This window comes from Bos taurus, chromosome 21 (assembly GCF_002263795.3).
Source record: "Bos taurus isolate L1 Dominette 01449 registration number 42190680 breed Hereford chromosome 21, ARS-UCD2.0, whole genome shotgun sequence".
NCBI lineage: Eukaryota > Metazoa > Chordata > Mammalia > Artiodactyla > Bovidae > Bos > Bos taurus.
The window spans coordinates 55,137,693-55,163,104 of NC_037348.1; the positions used below are offsets into that span (position 1 = coordinate 55,137,693).

At 43.5% G+C, this 25,412-nt stretch overlaps 1 protein-coding gene across 1 annotated transcript in view; it reads left to right on the plus strand.

Annotated features, from left to right (window-relative positions):
• Nucleotides 1-25,412, plus strand: part of TUBGCP4 (tubulin gamma complex associated protein 4) — a 41,655-nt gene that overhangs the window by 15,019 nt on the left and 1,224 nt on the right. Inside the window, 10 exon segments of the mRNA NM_001077902.2 lie at nt 2,645-2,810; nt 3,047-3,171; nt 16,708-16,758; nt 17,173-17,278; nt 19,383-19,490; nt 19,906-20,044; nt 22,141-22,318; nt 22,740-22,874; nt 24,333-24,449; nt 25,069-25,208. Coding sequence (NP_001071370.1) covers nt 2,645-2,810; nt 3,047-3,171; nt 16,708-16,758; nt 17,173-17,278; nt 19,383-19,490; nt 19,906-20,044; nt 22,141-22,318; nt 22,740-22,874; nt 24,333-24,449; nt 25,069-25,208 — 1,265 coding nt within the window.

Consider the following 25,412-nt stretch of genomic DNA (forward strand, 5'->3'; position numbering starts at 1 on the left):
AGAGCCCAGCAAGAAGCCTAGCCTGCTCCTGCCAGGAGCTGGACAAGTCGGCAGCTGGGTGACCTTCCGCTGACTTGCCCCCAGCTCATCATGGCCGGGGCACGTTCCATAAATTCTGTAGACGCAGACAGCTGGCTTAGCTTAATACTCAAACTTAATGCCTAACAGTGAGAGACTCTAAAGTAGAAAATACACTTGTAAGATCCCTTTTGTTTCCCCTTTTCCTGGTATTTGCATTGAGGAGAGTAATAATAAGTCTTATCCCTTTAGGTCGTCTTGTTGGTACCCAGAGCTTTTACACTGCAGGTTAGTTTTGATTCGGCTCCCTAAAGTCCTGTGTTGTTCATATCCATTCATTTATCCTGTTACATTTTATTGAATGCCTGTTATATGCCAGGCACAACTGTTCCAGGTGCCACAACCGCATAAACAAATAAAATGTAGTAGTCCCTGTCCTTAAAGAGCTTACAGTTAGTGGAAGACATATTACAATATACTAAGTGCTCTGGACCAGTGAGTGTGGGTATTCTGGGAATATGGACTAGAGTGGAATATATGTCTTAAGTGCAAAGAGTTTGGGAGAACGACTTCTCTGGTGGCTCAATTGTTAAGACTGAGCTTCCAATGCAGGGGGCTGAGGTTTGATCCCTAGTCTGGGAGCTTAGATCCCATATGCCACACGGCCAAAAAAAAAAAAAATTCCAGGCAGAGGGAAGGACTGTGTACAGTACAGAGGCCATGAAGGACATGGATCATTTGGCGGAACCATTAGTAATTCAATTGAGATGGTCAAGTAAATAAAGACTGAAATATAGAGTGTAAGGGACAGTTGGAGGGGATGTGGGAAGTGGCAGTCAGTGAAGCTTTTGAGATGAGCGGAGGTAAGATCATGAAAGCCCTTGTAAATAATGGGAAGGAATTGGGACTTGAGCCTGAAAAGAGCTGGGAACCACGAAGAATTTTAGGCAACAGGTTAACACACCTCTGTATGTTATATTAGACTTTATGATAGATCACTCTGGAAACTGCGGGAAAACTTTTTTAAAAAAATTAAGATTAGCAGCAAGTACAGTAGTTAGGAGAATGTTTGGGACATTACATATGCTCAGTTGCTTCAGTCGTATCCTACTCTTTGTGACCCCATGGACTGTAGCCTGCAAGGCTTCTCTGTCCATGGGATTTTCCAGGCAAGAATACTGGAGTGAATTGCCATTTCCTCCTCCAGGGGAGCTTCCTGACCCAGGGATCAAACCCAGCTCTCCAGCGTCTCCTGCATTGCAAGCAGATTCTTTACTGTTTGAGCCATCAGTGAAGCCTGTTGGGGACATTAGCTGAAAAATAGTGGTGGCCTGCACCAAGGATGGGAACAGTAAATATGGTGAAGAAGAAAGAGGCTTCAGCGCTATTTAGGAGGTGGAGCAGGCAGGTCATGGCGATTGATTGGCCAGGGGCCCGAGGGAAGCATCAGGGATGATGGCCAAGTCTCTGCCTTTAGTGCTGGCGAGTGGTGATGGTGAGGAGTGTGGGTTGCTGATAGGAGAGAGCAGGGGAGAAGGTGTGTCTAACTCTGGACACACTGAGATGCTTGTAGGAAATGACCAGTGGGCTGAGCCTGGAGCTGATGAGAGCAGTGTGGCTTAAAGATTAAGTTTTAGGAGTTATCAGTATATCAAAGTTTTTAATCTGAGGTCCATGGGTGGCTTCAGAGGTTCTGTGAAGTGTATGTTTCCGTAGTCTTCTGGAAGGTCCATCACTTTTATACTTGCAGAGAGTCCTGTGATGCAGAAAGATTAAAAATACCTGTTATGATCAGTTCAGCCTCAGAAGATGTGATTGTTTAGGAAGAGTGTGAAAAGCGAGAGGAAAAAAGGGTCTTGGGTGGTGCCCTGAGGCACACCAGCACCCAAGCCCAAAATCGAAATGGCGGATAGCAGAGATCAAAGTCAGGAGAATGGAGCTTGGGGTTCCTTATCCATACCCTGGATAAGGGTCAAATTAGCAGCAAGTCAGGGACCTGGTTGGCTAGACGGCAAGAATCTGGGGCTTCATGGGCTAGATTAGTGGTTCTCAGACTGTAGAGTGCCCAGAATCGCCTGGAGAGCTTATTAAAACATGGACTGCTGGGCCTCATCCCCCAGGTTTTCTGTAGCTCTGGAGACGGGCTTGAAATTTTGCATTTCTAACAAGCTCCCACGTGAGGCCAATGATGCTGGCCCAGGAGCCAGGTTATGAGAACCACATGGCTGTATGACTCAGGCCTCTGTGAAGAGCTGGGCAGAGCAGACATGCACAGGGTAGTAAATCACAGACATGCAGACCTGGAAACAAACAGATCAGGTATCCCACAGTACAGACAAGAAGACTGAGTTCCAGACCCACTGCACAAGTTTTACACAGTAGTCAAGGCAGAGTGAGAATGAAAATCCTAATGTTAATAGAACCACTGTTATTTCCACCGTGCTTTCTGTCTAAAAATGGAATGTCTTTCTCTAGCACTGGTGATTTAATAATTATGCAAGTTCAGATTTAAAGTCCCTGCTTCCAGAAACTGTAAATCGTGGGTTGGGAGAGCTGCCAGATATTCCCTTGTTTCCCCTTTCTCACTTCATACGTTATCTCTGATGTGGGTTTTTTCCTTGCCCAGCGCCTGATAGAGGAGGAGAACATGCTGGCGCCATCTCTCAAACAGTTTTCTCTGCGAGTGGAGATTCTGCCGTCCTACATTCCAGTGAGGGTTGCTGAAAAAATCCTCTTTGTGGGAGAATCTGTCCAGATGTTCGAAAATCAAAATGTAAACCTGACCAGGAAAGGTAGGAATATCCTTGCCCGGGTACCCCCCATCCTCAAAGGCATATTTGACATCATGCTGGACCCAGAGTCGGCCCGGACAGAGTGGGTGGCTAGGGACCTTCATGTCCTAGGGACATGGGACATGAGTGGGTGGCTAGGGACCTTCATGTTGTTCCCGGCAGCCCCAGGCAGAGAGCCCCCTGCCTGTGCAGGTTTCCTGACTCCCGCTGACCGTGAGTGCTTTCCTGTCCTACAGGATCCATTCTGAAGAACCAGGAGGACACTTTTGCAGCAGAGTTGCATCGTCTCAAGCAGCAGCCCCTCTTCAGCCTGGTGGACTTTGAGCAGGTGGTGGATCGTATTCGCAGTACTGTGGCCGAGGTTGGTCTTTCTCAATATAGATATAGTTTATTTTACTTATTTAATTGACTGCACTCGGTCGTCACTGTGGCGCATGAATTCTTTGTTGCTGCACTCGGGCTTTCTCTAGCTGTGGTGAGCAGGGAGTACTTTCTTGTGGAGCCCAGGTTCTGGGGCTCTTGGGCTTCAGTAGTTGTGGCTACTTAGGGGCACACAGCTACTCAGGGGCTTAGTTGCCCTGAGGCCTGTGGCATCTTCGTTCCTTGCATTGGTAGGCAGATTCTTAACCATTGAGCCACCAGGGAGGTCCCTCGTAGTAGAAGAAAATAGACTAGTTTCCTAGAAATTGAGTACTTGATTTATTTCCTCTTGGTGTGATTAGAACTTAACTTGCAGGGAAGTGTTTGAGAGAGCTGAAGAGCAGGAAGTAGAAAATAAAAGCATTGTTTTAATAATAGAGGCGGAACTGCCTTAGCCTTTTCCCACCTGACAGGAGTTTGATTGATAGCTAGTCAGTTACTTAGTAATAAAGGAAGATCTTGGTTTGCATTTCAGATAGACACCCTTTTGACTCCATTGTGTAGTTGGCAGTGACTCCAGGGGACCCACTAATTCTGACTAAATTTAGTGCCTTACGGCCTTAGGATAATCTATCATAGGAAGGCAGGACAAGTAATATTTTTCCATTCTTTTTTTTTTTGCACTCCAGCATTTAAAAAAATTTTTAATTGGAAGATAATTGCCCTACAGTGTTGTGTGAGTTTCTGTCCTATAATAGCAGCAATCAGCCATAATTGTATATTTCCCTTCCCTCTTGAGCCGCTCTCTCTGCCTCCCCTCCCGCCCCTCTAGGTAATCGCAGAGCGCCAGGCTGGGCTCCCTGTGTCACGTAGCAGCTTCCCACTAGCTCTCTGTTTTACACGTGGTGCTGTGTACACGTCGGTGCTCCTCTCTCACTTCGTCCGACCCTCTCCGTTCCCCACCGTGTCCCCAAGTCCATGCTCTCTGGGTCTCCATTTCTTCTCTAAAAATAGGTTCATCAGTGCTGCTTTTCTAGATTCCATATATATGCATTAATATTTATTTTTCTCTTTCTGACTCACTTCAATCTGTGTAACAGGCTCTAGGTTCATCCACTTCAATACAGCTGACTCAAATTCATTCTTTCTATGGCTGAGTAATATTCCATTGTATATATGTACCGTATCTTCTTTATTCATTCGTCTGTCGATGGACATCTAGGTTGCTTCCATGTCCTGAAAATTGTAAACAGTGCTTCTATAAACATTGGGATAAATGTGTCATTTAGAATCATGGTTTTCTCAGGGTATACGCCCAGTAGTAGGACTGCTGGGTCATGTGGCAGCCTTATTCCTAGTTTTTTAAGGAATCTCCATAGTGTTCACCATAGTGGCTGTATCAATTTACATTCCCATTGACAGTGCAGTAGGGCTCCTTTTGCTCTATACCTTCTTCAGTTCAGTAGTTCAGTCGCTCAGTCGTGTCTGACTCTTTGCAACCCCACAGACTGCAGCACGCCAGGCCTCCCTGTCCATCACCAACTCCTAGAGTTTACTCAAACTCCTGTCCATTGAGTTGGTGATGCCATAGAACCATCTCATCCTCTGTCATCCCCTTCTCCTCCTGCCTTCAATCTTTCCCAGCATCAGGGTCTTTTCCAATGAGTCAGTTCTTCGCATCAAGTGGCCAAAGTTTTGGAGTTTCAGCTTCAGCATCAGTCCTTCCAATGAACATTCAGGACCGATTTCCTTTAGGATGGACTGGTTGGATCTCCTTGCAGTCCAAGGAACTCTAGAGAGTCTTCTCCAACACCACCGTTCAAAAGCATCAATTCCTTGGTGCTCAGCTTTCTTTATAGTCCAACTCTCACATCCACACATGACTACTGGAAAAACCATAGCTTTGACTAGACAGATCTTTGTTGGCAAAGTAATGTCTCTGCTTTTTAATATGCTGTCTAGGTTGGTCATAGCTTTTCTTCCAAGCAGCAAGCATCTTTTAATTTCATGGCTACAGTCACCACCTACAGTGATTATGGATCCCAAAAACTAGTCTCTCATTGTTTCCATTGTTTCCCCATCTATTTGCCATGAAGTGATTGGACCAGATGCCATGATCTTAGTTTTCTGAATGTTGAGTTTTAAGCCAGCTTTTTCACTCTCCTCTGACTTTCATCAAGAGGCTCTTTAGTTCTTTGTTTTCTGTCATAAGGGTGGTGTCATCTGTATATCTGAGGTTACTGATTTTTTCTCCCAGCAGTCTTGATTCTAGCTTATGCTTCATCCAGCCCAGCATTTCTCATGATGTACTCTGCATATAAGTTAAATAAGCATGGTGACAATATACAGCCTTGACGTACTCCTTTTCCTATTTGGAACCAGTCTGTTGTTCCATGTCCAGTTCTAACTGTTGCTTCTTGACCTGCATACAGATATCTCAGGAAGCAGGTCAGGTGGTCTGGTATTCCCTGGAAAATTCTCTTGAAGAATTTTCCACAGTTTGTTGTGATCCATACAGTCAAAGGCTTTGGTATAGTCAATAAAGCAGAAGTAGATGTTTTTCTGGAATGCTCTTGCTTTTTCAATGATCTAGTGGATGTTGGCAGTTTGATCTCTGGTTCCTCTGTCTTTTGAAATCCAGCTTGAACATCTGGAAGTTCACAGTTCACATACTGTTGAAGCCTGGCTTGGAGAATTTTGAGCATTACTTTGCTAGCGTGTGAGATGAGTGCATATTTGCGATAGTTCTCTGGCATTGCCTTTCTTTGGGATTGCAATGAAAACTGACCTTTTCCAGTCCTGTGGCCACTGCTGAGTCTTCTAAATTTGCTGGCATATTGAGTGCAACACTTTCACAGCATCATCTTTTAGGATTTGAAATGGCTCAACTGGCATTCATCACCTCCACTAGCTTTGTTCGTAGTGATGCTTCGTAAGACCCACTTGACTTCGCATTTCAGGATGTCTGGCTCTAGGTGAGTGATCACACCAGCATGATTATCTGGGTTGTGAAGATCTTTTTTGTATAGTTCTTCTATATATTCTTACCACCTCTTCTTAATATCTTTTGCTTCTGTTAGGTCCATTACCATTTCTGTTTTAGTGTGCCTATCATTGCATGAAATGTTCCCTTGGTATCTCTGGTTTTCTTAAAGAGATCTCTAGTCTTCCCAATTCTATTGTTTTCCTCTGTTTCTTTGCATTGATCACGGAGGAAGGCTTTCTTATCTCTCCTTGCTGTTCTTTGGAACTCTGCATTCAAATGGGTATATCTTTTCTTTTCTCCTTTGCCTTTAGCTTCTCTTCTTTTCTCAGCTATTTGTAAGGCCTCCTCAGACAACCATTTTTCTTTTGCATTTCTTTTTCTTGGGGATGGTCTTGATCACTGCCTCCTGTACAATGTCACAAACCTCCGTCCATGGTTCTTGAGGCACTCTGTCAGATCTAATCCCTTGAATTTATTTGTCACTTGTACTGTATAATTGTAAGGGATTTGATTTAGGTCATACCTGAATGGTCTAGTGGTTTTCCCTACTTTCTTCAATTTCAGTCTGAATTTGGCAATAAGGAGTTCATGATCTGAGCCACAGTCAGGTCCTGGTCTTGTTTTTGCTGACTGAATAGAGCTTCTCCATCTTTGGCTGCAAAGAATATAATCAGTTTGATTTCTGTATTGACCATCTGGTGATGTCCATGTGTAGAGTCTTATGTTGTTGGAAGAGGGTGTTTTGTTTGAAAGAGGGTGTTTTGTAAGTAAGTTCATCTGTATCATTTCTCTTTAGATTCCACATATAACGGATATCATATGATATTTCCCCTCCTCTGACTTACTTCACTCAGCATGACACACTCTAGGTCCATCCATGTTGCTTCAGATGGCCGTATCTCATTCTTTTTAATGGCGGAGTAATATTCCCTTGTGTTTATGTGCCACGTCTTCTTTATTCATTCCTGTCGACAGACATTTAGGTTGCTCCCATGTCTTGTCTGTTGTAAACAGTGCCACAGTGAACACTGGGGTGTGTGTGTTTTGGGGGCTATGCTTTTCTCGGGATATATGCCCAGGAGTGGGATTGCACAGTCATATGGCAACTCTATTTTTAGTGTTTTAAGGAACCTCCATACTGTTCTCCATAGTGGCTGTACCAGCTTACATTCCCACCAACAGGGCAGGAGGGTTCCCATCTCTCCACACCCTCTCTAGCGTTCGTTGTTTGTGGATTTTTTGATGATTGCCATCCTGACTGGTGTGAGGTCATATCTAATTATAGTTTTGGTTTGCGTCTCTCTAATAGCTGGTGGTGCTGGGCCTGTTGACCATCTGTGTGTCCTCTTTGCAGAAGTGTCTCTTGCGGTCTTCTGCCCGTTTTTTGAGTGGGTTGTTTTTATTCTATTAAGTGTCATAAGCTGTTTGGAAATGTTGGAGACTAATCCCTTATCAGTCACATCATTTGAAAAATATTTCTCCCAATCTGTGGGTTGTTTTTTGTTTCCTTTGCTGTGCAAATGCTTTTTGAGTTTAAGTAGGTCCCATTTGTTTCTTTTTGCTTTTATTTCCACTATTCTGGGAGATAGATTAAAAAAGATGTGCTGTGACTTATGTCAGAGAGTGTTCTGCATATGTTTTCTTGTAAGAGTTTGATAGTGTCCAGTCTAACATTTAGGTCTTTAATTCATTTTGAGCTTATTTTTATGTATGGAATTAAGGAATGGTCTAACTTCTTTTTTTTTTAAACACGTGGCTGTCCAGTTTTCCCAGCACCATTTGCTGAAGAGACTGTCTTCCCAGCATTGTGTGGTCTTGCGTCCGTTGTCACAGATCACTGACTGTAGGTGCGTGGGCTTATTTCGGGTTTTCTATCTGCTCCACTGATCTGTATTTCTGTTGTTGGGCCACTACCGTCCTGTTTTGATGACTGAGCTTTGTAGTGTAGTGTGAAGTCAAGGAGCCTGATTCCTACAGCTCTGGCTTTCTTTTTCAAAACTGTTTTGGCTGTTCAGGGTATATTTGGCTATTTTGTGTCTCCATATCAATTTTGAGAATTTTTTGTTCTAGTTCTGTGAAAACTACCATTGGTAATTTGATAGGGATTGCATTGAATCTGTAGATCACCTTGGGTAGTATAGTCATTTGGACAATATCGATTCTTCCGATTCACAAACATGGTATATCTTTCCATCTGTTTATGTCTTCTTTGATTTCTTTCATCAGCATCTTATAGCAAAAGAGGAATACATGTCTTTTGTCTCCTTAGGTAAGTTTGTTCCTATGTATTTTATTCTTTTTTGATGCAATGATAAGTGGAATTGCTTCTTGAATTTTTTTTTGATCTTTCGTTGTTAGTGTATAGAAATGCAACTGACTTCTGTGTATTGATTTTGTTACCTGCAACTTTACCAAATTCATTTATGAGCTCTAGTAGTTTTCTGGTAACGTCTTTAGGATCTTCAGTGTAGAGTATAATGTCATCTGCAAACAGTGGCAGTTTAACTTCTTTTCTAATTTGGATTCCCTTTACTTTTTTTTCTTCTCTGATTGCTGTAGCTAGGACTTCCAAAACTCTGTTAAATAAAAGTGGTCAGATTGGACATGGTTATCTTGTCACTTCCTCCATTTGCGTGTGACACCAGTGGTAGGTTTGTCATGCGTGACCCTTTATTTTTAATACATGTGTTTTACTGAGGTAGCGTTGGCCGTGTTTCAGGTGCACAGCAAGGTGATTCAGCTACACAAATACACATGTATTCATGTAGTATTGGGGAATTATTTTCTACCATAGGTAACTGCAAGATACTGACTATAGTCCCAATGCTATACAGTGAACCTTTTTTGCTTGTTGCGTATCTGTTTTTTAATTAGAAATCTGGCATTCTATTCATACTAAGTCAAGTAGTATCAAAATGTCATAATTTTTTTAGTTAGGCAAAAATTCATAAGTTTTCTAAAATATATATTATACATATTTATATATATGTACACAAAAGCTTTTCTACTACACTTGATGAAGACTTGAGAAAGAACATCAAAAAAAAAAAAAGAAATGGAGAAACTGAAGTACATAAACTGAATGAAATGGGAGCACTGAGTATGAAATAGAAAAAGTCAAACGAACTAGATAAAAGTAAAAGATCATCACTTGTTTTTAAATATGACTGCTCATTAGAAATCTATCTGGACCTTTGGAGAAAAATTAACAATACTTGAGCATTTGTATTTTTCAAAAAATTCCAAGATAATTCTGATATGCATCTGGATTTTCGAAAGTTATTTTAGGTTTTTCTTTTAGATCCTAGTTTTGGTGATACAGAGTTCTGTTATTTTTCTCTTGCCAACCATGATACAATGGTATTAAGTGAGTAACAGTTCAGTTCAGTCGCTCAGTTGTGTCCAACTCTTTGCAGCCCCATGGACTGCAGCACACCAGGCCTCCCGGTCCATTGCCAACTCCTGGAGTTTACTCAAACTCATGTCCATAGACTTGGTGATGCCATGCAACCATCTCATCCTCTGCCATCCCCTTCTCCTCTCGCCTTCAATCCTTCCCAGCATCAGGGTCTTTTCCAATGAGTCAGTTCTTCGCATCAGGTGGCCAAAGTTTTGGAGTTTCAGCTTCAGCATCAGTCCTTCCAATGAATATTCAGGACTGGTTTCCTTTAGGATGGACTGGTTGGATCTCCTTGCAGTACAAGAGACTCTTAAGAGTTTTCTCCAACACCACAGTTCAAAAGCATCAATTCTTTGGTGCTCAGCTTTCTTTATAGTCCAGCTCTCACATCCATGCATAACTACTGGAAAAACCATAGCTTTAACTAGACAGACCTTTGTTAGCAGAGTAATGTCTCTGCTTTTTAATATGCTGTCTAGGTTGGTCATAACTTTTCTTCCAAGCAGCAAGCGTCTTTTAATTTCATGGCTGCAGTCACCATCTGCAGTGATTTTGGAGCCCCCCAAAATAGTGTCTCTCGTTGTTCCATTGTTTCCCCATCTATTTGCCATGAAGTGAGGGCACCGGATGCCATGATCTTAGTTTTCTGAATGTTGAGTTTTAAGCCAGCTTTTTCACTCTCCTCTGACTTTCATCAAGAGGCTCCTTAGTTGTTCTTCGCTTTCTGTCATAAGGTTGGTGTCATCTGCATATCTGAGATTATTGATATTTCTCCCGGCTGTCTTGATTCCAGCTTATGCTTCATCCAGCCCAGCATTTCTCATGACATACTCTGCATATAAGTTAAATAAGCACAGTGACAATATACAGCCTTGACATACTCCTTTTCCTATTTGGAACCAGTCTGTTGTTCCATGTCCAGTTCTAACTGTTGCTTCCTGACCTGCCTATAGGTTTCTCAAGAGGCAGGTCAGGTGGTTTGGTATTCCCATCTCTTGAATAATTTTCCACAGTTTGTTGTGATCCACACAGTCAAAGGCTTTGGTGTAGTCAATAAAGCAGAAGTAGATGTTTTTCTGGAACGTTATTGCTTTTTCGATGTCACCATAGTAAAAATGTTTATTGCTTTTCACAATCAATAGCCACAGGAAAAAAAAAGATAATTACAATTTCAAGCCATAATGAGAACATGATTAATTTAACAATATAAAATAATTACATACAATTTGTGGGGGTCAAGCAGGATGATGCGGTAAGTAGAAGTGCAGACATACGCATGTTTTCATCCACCCAACCAGTCTGTGTCTCTGGTGCATTTAATCCATTTACATTTAAGGTAATTATCAGTATGTATGATCCTAAAGCATCTGCCTTTAATGTGGGAAACCCAGGTTCAATCCCTGGGTCAGGAAGATCTGGAGAAGGAAATGGCAACCCACTCCAGTATTCTTGCCTGGAAAATCCCATGGACAGAGGAGCCTGGTAGGCTATACAGTCCATGGGGTCACAAAGAATAGGACACGACTGAGCAACTTTCTTAATGGTAATTAAGAAAATTACCATTTTCTTAATTCTTTGGGGTTTATTTTCTGTAGGTCTTTTCCTTCTCTTGTGTTTCTTGCCTATAGAAGTTCCTTTAGCATATGTTGTAAAACTGGTTTGGTGGTGTTGAATTCTCTTAACTTTTGCTTATCTGGAAAGCCTTTAATTTCTCCCATCAAATCTGAAGGAGAGTCTTGCTGAGTAGAGTATTCTTGGTTGTACATTTTTCCCCTTCATCACTTTATTCTTCTTTTTTTAATCATTTTATCATAGGTTAAAGTGAAAGTCACTCAGTTGTGTCCAACTCTTTGTGACCCCATGGACTATACAGTCCATGGAATTTTCCAGGCCAGAATACTGGAGTGTCTAGCCTTTCCCTTCTCCAGGGGATCTTCCCAACCCAGGCATGGAACCCAGGTCTCCTGCACTGCAGGCAGATTCTTTACCAGCTGAGCCACAAGGGATGCCCCCCTTCATCACTTTAAATATGTCATGGCATTCCCTTCTGGCTTGTAGAGTCTCTGTTGAGAAATCAGCTGACAGCCTGATGGGAGTTCCCTTTTATGTTGTCATTCTCCCCTTGTTGTTTTTAATATTTTATTTCTAATTTTTGTCAGTTTGATTACTATGTGTGTTCGGTGTGTTCCTCCTTGGTTTTATCCTGCCTGGGACTCTGTGCTTCCTGGACATGGTTGACCATTTGCTTTCCCATGTTAGGGAAGTTTTCAGCTATTATTTCTTCAAATATTTTCCTCTGGTCCTCTCTCTCTTCCCTGGGACCCGTATAATGCAAATACTGTTGCATTTAATGTTGTCCCAGAGGTCTCTTAGGCTATCTTCATTTCTTTTCATTCTTTTTTCTATACTCTGTTCTGCAGCAGTGATTTCCACTATTCTGTCCTCCAGGTCATTTATTCATTCTTCTGCCTCAGTTATTCTGCTATTGATTCCTTCTAGTGTATTATTCATCTGTTTGTTTTTTCTGTAGTTCTTCTAGGTCTTTAGTAAACATTTCTTTCATCTTTCTCAATCTTTGCCTCCATTCTTTTTCCAAGATCCTCAATCATCTTCACTATCATTATTCTGAATCATTTTTCTGGAAGGTTGCCTATCTCCATTTCATTTAGTTGTTTTTCTGGGGTTTTATCTTGTCCCTGCGTCGGGGACATAACTTTCTGCTTTTTCATTGTGATTAACTTTCTATAATATGGTTTTTGTTTTAGCCACTGTGAGACTGTGCTGCTGCTTGCTTCTTCTGTCTGCCCTCTGATGGAGGAGACTAAATGGCTTGTATAATCTTCCTGCTGGGAGGGACTGGTAGTGGGAAAACCTGGGTCTTGCTCTGGTCAGCTGGGCCTTGCTCATCAGTAAAGCTTTAATCCAGTTATCTGCTGATTGATGGGGTTGCACTCCCTCCCTGGTAGTTGTTTGGCCTGAGGCGACCCTGCCCTGGGGTCTACAGGCTCTATGGTAGGGTTAATGGTGAACTCTAAGAGCATTTTCACAAAGGGGGACCTTCCAGTGCCCCTGTCCCTGTGGTGAGGCCCTGCCGACCGACCCTGCGCAGGAGGCCCTTCAAGACTGGACTCTGTGTTTCCCCCAGTCCTGTGGAACTTCTATAATCAAATCCCCCTGGCCCTCAAGGCCAGATTCCCTGGTGATTCCCAGTCCCTTTGTTGGATCCCCAGGCTGGGAAGCCTGATGTCATAAACTTCACAACAGTAGGAGAACTTCCTTGATATTACTGTTCTCCAGTTTGTGGGTCAGCCACCCGATGGATGCGGGATTTGATTTTATCGTGACGGTGCCCCTCCTACCGTCTCTCTGTGGCTTCTTCTTTGTCTTTGGACTTGAGGTATCATTTTCTGGTGGGGTCCAGCATCCTCCTGTTGATGGTTGTTCAACAGCTAGTTGCAGTTTTGGTGCTCTCACAGGAGGAGATAAGCGCCGATCCTTTACTCCACCATCTTGAACTGGAAGCCTGAAAAATTTTTCATTTCTCTATTTACCATCCATATATTTTCTTGGAAGTATCCAAACCTTTTTTCCATTTTTTATTGAAAAAACTTTACTTTTTCACTATTGAGTTTTGAGTCATTTATGTATTTTGGATTTGTAAGTCCTTTATCAGATACATGACTTACAATATTTTCTCCCTCAGTTCAGTTCAGTCGCGTCCAACTCTTTGCAACCCCATGAATCGCAGCACACCAGGCCTCCCTGTCCATCACCAACTCCCGGAGTTCACTCAGACTCATGTCCATCGAGTCAGTGATGCCATCCAGCTATCTCATTTTCTGTCGTCCCCTTCTCCTCCTGCCCCCAATCCCTCCCAGCATCAGAGTCTTTTCCAATGAGTCAACTCTTCACATGAGGTGGCCAAACTACTGGAGTTTCAGCTTTAGCATCATTCCTTCCAAAGAAATCCCAGGGCCGATCTCCTTCAGAATGGACTGGTTGGATCTCCTTGCAGTCCAAGGGACTCTCAAGAGTCTTCTCCAACACCACAGTTCAAAAGCATCAATTCTTTGGTGCTCAGCCTTCTTCACAGTCCAACTCTCACATCCATACATGACCACAGGAAAAACCATAGCCTTGACTAGACGGACCTTTGTTGGCAAAGCAATGTCTCTGCTTTTGAATATGCTATCTAGGTTGGTCATAAAGGAGTAAGCATCTTTTAATTTCATGGCTGCAGTCACCATCTGCAGTGATTTTGGAGCCCAAAAAAACAAAGTCTGACACTGTTTCCACTATTTCCCCGTCTATTTCCCACGGAGTGATGAGACCGGATGCCATGATCATTGTTTTCTGAATGTTAAGCTTTAAGCCAACTTTTTCACTCTCCACTTTCACTTTCATCAAGAGGCTTTTTAGTTCCTTTTCACTTTCTGCCATAAGGGTGGTGTCATCTGCATATCTGAGGTTATTGATATTTCTCCCAGCAATCTTGATTCCAGTTTGTGTTTCTTCCAGTCCAGCGTTTTTCATGATGTACTCTGCATATAAGTTAAATAAGCAGGGTGATAATATACAGCCTTCACGTACTCCTTTTCCTATTTGGAACCAGTCTGTTGTTCCATGTCCAGTTCTAACTGTTGCTTCCTGACCTGCATACAGGTTTCCTCAAGAGGTAGGTCAGGTGGTCTGGTATTCCCATCTCTTTCAGAATTTTCCACAGTTTATTGTGATCCACACAGTCAAAGGCTTTGGCATAGTCAATAAAGCAGATGTTTTTCTGGAACTCTTCTTGCTTTTTCCATGATCCAGCGGATGTTGGCAATTTGATCTCTGGTTCCTCTGCCTTTTCTAAAACCAGGTTGAACATCTGGAAGTTCACGGTTCACATATTGCCGAAGCCTGGCTTGGAGAATTTTGAGCATTACTTTACTAGCATGTGAGATGAGTGCAATTATGCAGTAGTTTGAGCATTCTTTGGCATTGCCTTTCTTTGGGATTGCAATGAAAACACCTTTCCCAGTCCTGTGGCCACTGCTGAGTTTTCCAAATTTGCTGGCATATTGAGTGCAGCACTTTCACAGCATCATCTTTCAGGATTTGAAATAGCTCCACTGGAATTCCATCACCTCCACTAGCTTTGGTCATAGTGATGCTTCCTAAGGCCCACTTGACTTCACATTCCAGGAGTCTGGCTCTAGGTGAGTGATCACACCATCGTGATTATCTGGGTCGTGTCTCTTCATTCTCTTAAGAGGCTTTCAAGGAGCAAAAGGTGTTGATTTTGATTAAGTCTAGTTTATCAATTTCTATGTATTTTGTGGTTCATGCTTCTGGCATTGTGACTGAGAAACCTTTGCATTACCCAGTGTCACAAAATTTTTCTATTTTCTTTTAGAAAACTTACAGTATTTAGTTTCAATTAGGTTCATAATCATTTCTAATTAATTTTTGTATGTGGTACAAGGTATAGATCAAGTTTTAATTTTTTGTATATGGATATTCAGTTGATCCAACATCTTGGTTCTTTTTATGATTTATTTTTGTTTATTTATATTCCTGTTATCCTTGCCTCTTAAACATATTTATAAAGAGTATTTTAAATTTGGGGGAAAAGCAAGAGGAGGGTTCCTAGTGACCTAGTGGTTAGGATTCCAGAGCAAATAAACTGTGATGCAGTTGCAACAGAAGCCTTGGCCAATCTTTTGGAGAGTTCTGAAGCTAGAATGGCCCTTCCAGAGATGTCCCAAATTGAGGTTAGAGGGCTAGGCCATTGTACCTCTGCATCTATCAGAAATTGGTTCCTCAGGAGGGAACCATGGTCACGGTAGCTCCCTTTAGCCAAAAGTGCCAGTAACAGATAGTACTCTGAACAGCTGGCGTATGGAATGTCTCAGTCTTACTGGGGAGATCTGGGTGGCTAACTATACTACCCCCTCAGGCAGTTCTAAAACTTCTCCAGTGTTATCTGCTGTTGCTGTTTAGTCGCTCAGTCTTGTCCAGCTCTTTGTGACCCTCTGAAATGTAGCCCACCAGTCTCCTCTGTCCATGGGATTCTCCAGGCAAGAATGTTGGAGTGGGTTGCCGTTTCTTTGTTCAGGGATCTCCTGACCCAGGGGTTGAACCCACATCTTCTGCATTAGCAGGCAGATTCCACGACTGAGCCACCTGGGAAGCCCATGTCTGTCTAGTCTGTCACACCTCTTTTACACCTCCCGGGTCTAATTACTTTGACCTGTGTGCACACATTCCCCTGGGGAGGTCAGCTGTTTTGTCTAGCATTGTGTATTGGAGAAGGGCCTAGTCTGTGTCAGTTCCAATGAGACAGGGCAGAGAGTAGGAACACCCAGGTAGGGATTCCAGGCACACTGAATCAACACCGATCACGTCACTGGGCAAATCCTAGTCAGGATCCTTTGATGCGGTAATGGCCATGTAGTGGATTTTTTATATTCATCATCAAGCTTGCCAAATTCTCTTACTAGTTCTAATAGTTTATGTCAGTTCTCTTGGACTCTCTGCAGGTAGTGATATTATCTGACAATAGTAAGTTTTGTTTCTTCCTTTTCAATTATTTTTTTTTTTCCCCATATTGGCAAATCTTTAGTACAATATTGAATGACTTTAAAAGGAATTTCTTCTAATGTTTTGCTGTGAAATAGGTTGTTTGCTGTGGGATTTTGGTATATACCCTTTATCAGAATAAAAAGATTTCCTTCTAATCTTTGCTTTCTAAAACCATCAACAGATGTTTTATCCAATGCTTTTTCTGCATCTATTGAGGCAATCATGGTTTTTCTTTTTTAATTTTTAATAGTTATTAGTTATTAACTTTAATAAGTTATATTCATATTAAAATTTTTTTTGAGATTGAAAAACATCAAAGTTAAACATTTGAGCCATTTAAAAATAGGCAGGTTCACTTTTTTTTTAATGTTCACAATGTTGTACAACCATCACCACTGTCTAATTCCAGAGTATTTCCATCTCATATTTTCTTACCTTTTAAACTTTTATTTCTGGGATTAACCCAGTGTGGTCATGGTATGTATACTTTTTTCAATACATTGCTGGATTTTCACAGAACCATTCTTTGTAGGAGTTTTCATTGTAATGAAACTTTGACCCTGTATTGTTGGTTCTTCTCACAGCATCTCTGGAAGCTGATGGTGGAAGAGTCAGATTTACTGGGTCAGCTGAAGGTAATAGCTTAGCTCTTCTTTTAACTCTTAAAATGATACTGGTGGTCAATGCCTTTATTCTCCAGCCTCTTCTGAGGGCACTGGTTGCCTATCCCGACTTCTAGAGTGGCTTTTTATGTCCTCATCCAGGTGGGTGGGCAAACTCCATCTAACACTACAGATTTACTCTAGCACAAAGCTTCGGCTGTTTACTTTCTTCTGGCATAATTGTGTTTTTGTTGAATAAATAAGATCAAAGACACGCCAGTCACCCATTACCAAGTATGCTCCTTTAAAATGCCAAAACCCTATGTCCTTTTGTAAGCTGGAGTGAAACAGATGAAACTTGAAATTATATGCATAAATCTCTTAGGATAGTGAAGAGCTCCTGGCCTTGCTGTTTTACTGAATTAAAAATTGAAATTCTTTCTGCAGATCATTAAAGACTTTTACCTTCTGGGACGTGGAGAACTGTTTCAGGCCTTCATTGATACAGCTCAACACATGTTAAAAACACCACCCACTGCAGTAACTGAACATGGTAATCACCCTGGGGCCTGAGAATTACCAGCTTACTGAAGTCCCAGGGCTGTAGGGGATGGCTTAGCTTGCTGCTGAACCATTTAGACCTGGTCCACATTTAAAGTAGCCTGGTGAGTTAAGAGTGTTTCCAAAGATAGAAGGCTGCTCAGGTATGCTCACACTGTTGTTACTGGGAACAGCCTCAGCTCGTGACCCTTCCTGGAAGAGGCGGTACAAGCCTTCAAACGAATTGTTCAGTTCATCTCATCAGATTATAGCCATATATTTCTTTAAGTCTGTATTGAATTTGTGACAATATTGCTTCTGTTTTGTTTTTTAAGCCTGGAGGCATGTGGGATCTGAGCTCCCTTACTGGGGATCAAACCTGCATCCCCTGCATTGGAAGATAAAGTCTTAACCACTGGGCCACTGGGGAAGTCCCTGTAGCCATATATCTCTTAAGGGACATATTAGGACGTTTTGTTTTGGCTGAGCCACGCAGCATGCTGAAACTTAGTTCCTTGACCAAGGATTGATTGAACCCCTGGTCCCTTCATTGGGAATGCAGTCTTAACCACTGAACCACCCAGGGAAGTCCCCATATTGGGACTTATTGCCCCTTGTTGTATTAGAACTGTTTAGGTTGTCAGTGATGGAAAATAACCTCGGTAGAAGAGGGGAATTTATTTGCTATTGTATCTGTAACTCCAGTGGGAAAGGGTATTTGTTGTTGTTTTAATCACTAAGTCATGTCTCTTTTGTGACCCCATGGACTGTAGCCCACCAGGTTCCTCTGTCCAAGGGATTTTCCAGGCAGGAATACTGGAGTGGGTTGCCATTTCCTTTTCTAGGGGATCTTCCTGACCCAGGGCTCAAACCAGTGTCTCCTGCACTGAAAGGCAGATTCTTTACCACCGGGCCAATGAGGAAGCCCATGGGGATGTAGCTGGGCCTAAGAACCAGGGACTGCCAGGATTCTCTCACTGCTAGGATTGTCTGTGCCTCTTGTGTTCTGATTGCCTTCCAGTCCCTTGTGGCCACATGGCCACCAGCAGCTCCCAGGAACATAGCTCACAGCGTCTGCTGGGGGAGTCAAACCTGGTCTCTCTGGTAGCAGGTTAAAGGATTCCAGGGAAGGGGTTTTGATTAGTCCAACTAGATTGTACACCTGTCCCTGTATCAAAGAGGTCAGCCATGAAGATCTGTTTATTTGGGGACTTCCCTGCGGTCCAGTGGTTAAAATTCCATGCTTCCACTGCAGGGCTTACTGGTTTGATCCCTGGAGAACTAAAATCCCACATGGGTCACAGTGCAGCCAAAGAAAATGTCTCCTTCAATTAAGTGTTCACCCTTGACTGACAGGAAGGATAACCATTCCCATTTGAACTACATGAGAGTTGGTTGGGTAAGGCTGAGTGTCAAAAAAAGGTGTGGGAGAGGTAGGAGAGAAAACAGGGTTACCATTTTTCTAGCTCTATAAAACCGCAGATGTCCACTGTACTTACATAGGGCTTTCTAGGTTGCAGGTGTCAGAAAACTCAATTCAAATCCCATCCACTTCCAATTCAAATTCACTTAAGCAAAGGAAAAAAGAATTTATTGATTCTCATAATTGAAAAAGCCACAGGTATGATGGCTCTAGGCAGTTTGCTCCAAGGCTCACCTGGCGCCTTCAGGGCTTGGTGCCATTCCATCTTTCGCCTCTGCCTTTTCTTCTGAAACAGGTCTCCTCTGTATGGTAGCAAGATGGCCTGTAACCAAGTTCACATCTTACTGACTCCGTTTATCTCAAAAAAAAAAGAGCTGCCCTCTTTCAGAATCTGAATAGAACCTCTGGATTGGCCTGGCTTGGGTCATATTCCTATCCCTAAACAGCATAATGTAACAAGATAGCTCACCACTGGGTCACCAGCCCCCGCTGGAACTACATGGATTGTTCTGGGCCAGGGTGATTCCTCAGGGAAAACAGGATGCTCTTATTAGCAAGAGGAGAAGGAACGCTTGCTAGTCAGCAAAAGCAGCTGCTATTAGAGCTGGGCGGGCTGGGGGAGAGATGGAAAGCCAGAGGAGCTGGGACGTGTGGCAGAGCCAGGCCTCCACTTGGCCCGTGTCCTCCTTCGCAGACGTGAACGTGGCCTTCCAGCAGTCGGCGCACAAGGTGCTGCTGGACGACGACAACCTGCTCCCTCTGCTGCACCTGACGATCGAGTATCACGGCAAGGAGCACAAAGGTCTGCCTTGCTTTCACGCGCCTTCTCTGCTCCTACCGGTCATTGTCTCTTCTGCTTCCATCCACTTCTGCAGAAACCATATAATTTTGTACCTCAGAAATCACCTAATCCAGCGCCCTAATTTTACACAAAAGGGAAGTCAAGAGATGCTAAGAGACAGCCAGGCCATGGTTTTGTTTTCGTCATGCTGCTGGAATGGTCTGTTTATTTATAGCCGCCATTCTTTACGGCTGAAAAAAGAACCCCTGTGAAAGATCTCCTGCGAGAACCCCGCACGGGAGTCTCCTTGCCCCCTACAAGTCCTTTTGTGTGCCCTCTCTGCTTCTCACACTGCCAGCTCAAGCGAGCGCTCATCTCTCACCTTGTTGAAACTCTGGTTCTAGATGAGCAAAGTCATCTTCTCTGTTCTTAACAGATGCTCCTCAGGCAAGAGAAGGGCCTTCTCGGGAAACTTCTCCGCGGGAAGCCCCAGCATCCGGCTGGGCGGCCCTGGGTCTTTCCTACAAAGTGCAGTGGCCACTACACATTCTCTTCACCCCTGCTGTCCTGGAAAAGTGAGTATTTCTGAGTTTCTCACAGGTAATGATTATCCAACTTAATTCCAAGGAAGAAAGTATCAGGAGTAGAACTGGTGGGAGCGAGAGAGCCAGCCGACAATTTAACAGTCTGTAAATCAGGGGCTGTGAACTCGGATGCCTTCAGGGGCCGGAGACAACACTAGAAAGTGAGGCTGTACGTGTGAGACGGCAGTGAATGCTGCAATGACTGGGAGGGTCAAACCCTTAAAACCTTTTTTTTTTAAATTGCAAAGTAAGGAGCAATTTGGGCTTCCCAGGCAGTGCAGTGATAAAAGAATCCACCTGCCAAAGCAGGAGACATGGGTTCATTCCTGGGTCGGAAAGATCCCCTGGATGAGGAAATGGCAAACAACTCCGGTATTCTTGCCAGGGAAATCCCATAAACGGAGGAGCCTGGCTGGCAACAGCCCATGGGGTCGCAAAGAGCACGCACACAAGGAGCAATTTACAGGCTGCCAGTGTGTGGCCTCTCCTCCTCCCCATGCCTGTACGCAAGCCTCAACTTCTGGGGGCAGAGCAGCTTAGGGTACGAGACACTATAGACATACACTGCAAAGACAGAGCTGGTTCAGGGAGAAAACAGAGCCACAGCCCGCCCAGGTGAGCTGCCCGGACTCTGCTGAGAGCACCTGTAGGTCCCAGTCCACTTTTCTCCTCACTTCATAGGCTCCTAACACCCTTGAAGAAATCAAGCTCAGAAGTATTTTCTTAAACATTTTATTATGAAAATTCCCGAATGTAAACAAAAGTATGGACTGCAACAAACTCCCACGGACACAGCGTCTATCTCCAGTAACCAGCCATGTCATGCTGTTTGATTCATCTCCTCTTTTTGGCCAGAGCCTTCTAAAGCAAATCCCAGTCATCATTTCACTCCACCACTATGCAATTCAAAAAAGGAACATTTTTTAACATAACTACAATGCCATTATCACACCCAGTAAAAGTAACAATAGTTCTATATTGAAGTTTCCCTTCTTACCTAAAACTTGTCTTTCTATGGTTGGGTTTGTTCAAATCAGAATCCAAACAAGGTGTATGTACTATTTTCAGTACAATGTTCCATTACAAATAAAAACGTTTTAAAGCCAGATGGAATCAGGTTCTTACGCAAGCCTCCCTGAGAATCGGTAAGAATAGGTAAATAAGCCTATTTCCACCAGGAACTGGCTGCTCTTCCCATGCATCTTCTCAAGACAGGACTCAGCGTCAGGCAGCTGCTTTGAACTCAGTGAGGGGAGCCTTGACTTTTTTAACTGAAGTGGAGTTGGCTTACAGTGTTGTTAGTGTCAGGTGTACAGCAGTGACTCATATTTTTCGTATTCTTGTCCAGTACAGGCTTTTAAAATACTGAATAGTTCCCTGTACTATACAGCAGGACCTTGTCTGTTTTGTATACAGCAGTGAGCATCTGTTAATCCTACCCTCCTCATTTATTCCCCCCTCCCCAGGGGGCCCTTAATTTTCTCTCTCTCCTGGTCTTCAGGGAGAATCACAGTAACCAAAATCCTTGGTTCCCAGCACATTCTTATTGGTCCGTGCAAGGCCCTCCTCCCCTCCTTCTTACACACAACATAAAACCACTTCTAGAAGAAAATCTACTGCACTGACCCTAATGTCTGTCTATCTGTGTGGACCTTCTCAGCCCTGCTCCCTTGCCTCCCTCAGCCCTAAGTGACCACTATCCTAAACGCAATGTTTTCTATCGTGTTTATAGTTTTATAACATCTAAATATGTTCCCCCAAAGTACATTTTTTCTACTTAATTGGTTTTAAGCATTACCAAAAAGATATCAGGTTATATGTAGTCTGTGAATAAAAAAGGGAAACTGAAAAATCCTATCACTTGGGAGTCATTTTCTAATGTATAGCTAAAGTTTTTTTCATTTTGATGGCTGTGCAATTTTCCATCATAGAAATAAACCAGTTTCCCTGATCACGTTTCTAGCCATTCTGATGTCCTTCTTGCCTTCTGGGGACAGGTGGGTGGCACAGAGTCCTAGGGTCTGTCACGTGGGCGGAGGTGGGGGGGGGTGACGTTTTATCTTGAATGGTCTGGTGTTCCCGTCCAGGTACAACGTCGTTTTCAAGTACTTGCTGAGTGTGCGCCGGGTGCAAGCCGAGCTGCAGCACTGCTGGGCCCTACAGATGCAGCGCAAGCACCTCAAGTCCAACCAGAGCGACGCAGTCAAGTGGCGCCTCAGAAACCGCATGGCATTCTTGGTGGATAACCTGCAGTACTACCTCCAGGTCTGCATTGTGGGATAAGAAAGGGGTAGGAAAAAAACCCAGGTTGGCAGGAGTCGCTGAAGAAGAATCCTGCACTTGGTGAAAAACTAGGGTCTGAAAATCCGTGGATTATATCACTAGGGCTGTTTCTTGGGGGGCATTTTAGAGGAAAGTAGAAATAAGGACCTTGACTCCTCATTCTCCTTCATCCACTCAACAGTCATGCTGTACATGCCTGTTGAACCTAGTTTGCTGTAACTTTTGGGATCCCACAGGACTTAACGAAGTCAATCAGTGGAGGGAATGAGGGATAGGAGGGATCTGCCAAGACACTGGAGGTTGGTAGGGACAAAGAATTTCTATTTCATCGCTCAGGCACCTTAATGTCCTTGAGTCCTTAGACTGAGCAGGGTACTAAAATGATTTGTGTAACTGTCTCAAGGTAGATGTGCTGGAGTCTCAGTTCTCACAGCTGCTTCATCAAATCAATTCGACCCGAGACTTTGAAAGCATCCGATTGGCTCACGACCACTTCCTGAGCAATCTGCTGGCCCAATCCTTTATCTTGTTGAAACCTGTAAGTAGAGCTGGCTGCTTCTAGCCTCATCACTTAGACACTTTGACTTGCCAGGATAGGGGGAACTGTCATTCAGCAGCTTTGTGGTCTCTGTCTAAACATTTTTAACAGTTTACAATGGACAAACACTACGAGGGAATACTAAAAAGGAACTTAAAATGTCTTTGAATTTCTGAAATATTATACCATAGGACCTGGTGAGCAGCTATAGATAATGTATGCTTACCCCTCAGAAGGAAAGATTTTTGTTTCTTGTGGCATGTGGGCTCTTAGTTCCCCAACCAGAGATCAAACCTGTGCCCCCGCTGTGGTGGAAGTGCAAAGTCCTAACCACTGGCCTGCCAGGGAAGTCCCAAGACCAAGAAGAATTTAAAGAAATTTTTAAAAAGCTTTTATGACACCACAGAAAGACTAATGAAAAGCACATAGAGTTTACTTTCTTAGCAACCTTTTGGATCAGGATGGACCAGTTTGGAACTTGTTTTCAGACAGCTAGAGTAGTGTTGTCTCTTACGTATGTGTGTGTGTGCCTGTGTACATACATATATCGTGTATCTCCTTTAGGGAGGTTATCCTCAACCTTGGCTCCACATGAGAATCTGGGAGCTTTTTTAAAAAAAATCTAGGCCCCAGAGCACTTATATTAGTAGAACCCAGGTTCCAGTTGGCACCAGTCTTAGAAAGCGCACAAGCTGATTCCAGTTCAAGGATAAAAAAGGCAAAATGATTAAAAGGACCCCTAGTAGGGTTTTGTTTTCCTAGTACTTTCTGATAGAATAGTTATGCCTTATCTCTGACGGGAGCTAATTGGTCTTCCTCAGTCACACTCTTTTGTTCTGGTATTTGGGGCCATTTTTAAAGGAGAGTGAGCACTATAGATGCCACTCTAGAGGGTTCTGTGAACTGGAAACCACCGAGAACCACTGTGACAGGGAGACTGTCCTTAGGTGGTATGAGCGTCCTTGGGGAAAAGCAGAGTATCAGAGCAGGTGATCATCAGCAAATATTTATTGAGTGCTTACTGTATGCAAGGCACTGGGGATACAAAGAGGTATACGTCGTGGCTCTGCCCTTAAGGAGCTCACAATCTAGTTGGAGAAACAGGACTTACATACATCACAGATCAGTAACACCACAGGGGCCTGAACAAACGCCAAGTGAACAGTACACATAATACAGAGAGGGAAGCAAGGGGTTGCTCAAGGCTGCAGTGGGGAAGGGGGCGCCGCGGGGACGGGTACAAGCAGAGTGCCCCAGGCACGGGAGCAGCACTCAAAGCGAAGCTCAGCCTGGCGCACACTTGTGGGTCCGAGAGACGACGACGGATTTATTGTGGCGCAGGTGAGGTTTCGTGCAGGGTCTCTGCCCACAAGGTGGGAACAGGTTAGCTCTTATTGTCCCGAATCTTTCACAGATGTGTCTCCCTTTTTCTCCTAATGCCAACTGTTTCCTGGGTAGGTGTTTCACTGCCTGAATGAAATCTTAGATCTCTGCCACAGCTTCTGCTCACTGGTCAGTCAGAACCTGGGCCCACTGGATGAGCGTGGGGCTGCCCAGCTCAGCATCCTGGTAAAGGTGAGTCAGCCTGGCCGCTGGCTGGGTGCAGCCCCGTCCAAGGGACACAGGTGGTTCTGCACGTGGGGGATCACGGTCTTTTCCCCAGTACACACACACACAAATAACAAGATACAAAGGTAAAAAATGTTCTATCAGTTTTTGAAGCAGGTATGTATGTGCTGCTTTGGTGTTCAAATGCAGTTAAGCCCCAAATGGTTTATGAAGCCACCAGATACACACTGGTTTTGTTCCTGCTTTCTAACATTCAACCTCCGTACTTCCTTGAACTAAACCCCCTATTTCACCGAGATTATAATTATCTGCCTGTAGCACAGGCAGGTCTATGTTATCTGAAAACACAGGTTCTCGCCAGCCCAGTACACAGCAGAATATACTCATTTAAAGCTGGCTGCTAAATTCCTACTGAGAATGAGAGTACTTTCATAGGAAATTCTGTGTTCTGTGGACTCAGTACAAAGAATTCATTTTTTGAGTCGAGAAATGGGACTGTCGGCAGGCCAGTTAGTGCTGTAGGATTTTCAGGAAGACTTTTCCAACGCATCCCCTTTGCCCCCTTCATCCACATGGGCTGGTAGATCTAAGAGGAGTGACACAGCTTGAGCCCTTCTCTCTGCAGGGTTTTAGCCGTCAGTCTTCACTCCTGTTCAAGATTCTCTCCAGTGTTCGCAATCATCAGATCAATTCGGATTTGGCTCAGCTACTCTTACGACTAGATTATAACAAATATTACACCCAGGCTGGTGGCACTCTGGGCAGGTAAGAACAACCACCTCTGGGGCGCTCAGTGGATTGTGTGTGGCTTTTTAACAAATTGTAGAATTCCAGAGTTGGAAAGAGACTTTAGCCATTATCTAGTCCAAAGAAAGAAAGCAAGGCTTGGAGAAGAAAGCAAGCAAGGCTTGGAGAAGAAAAAGGCTGTGTCTGATCGTCAGCAAAGATTATTTTCCAGTAGAAGTTTAA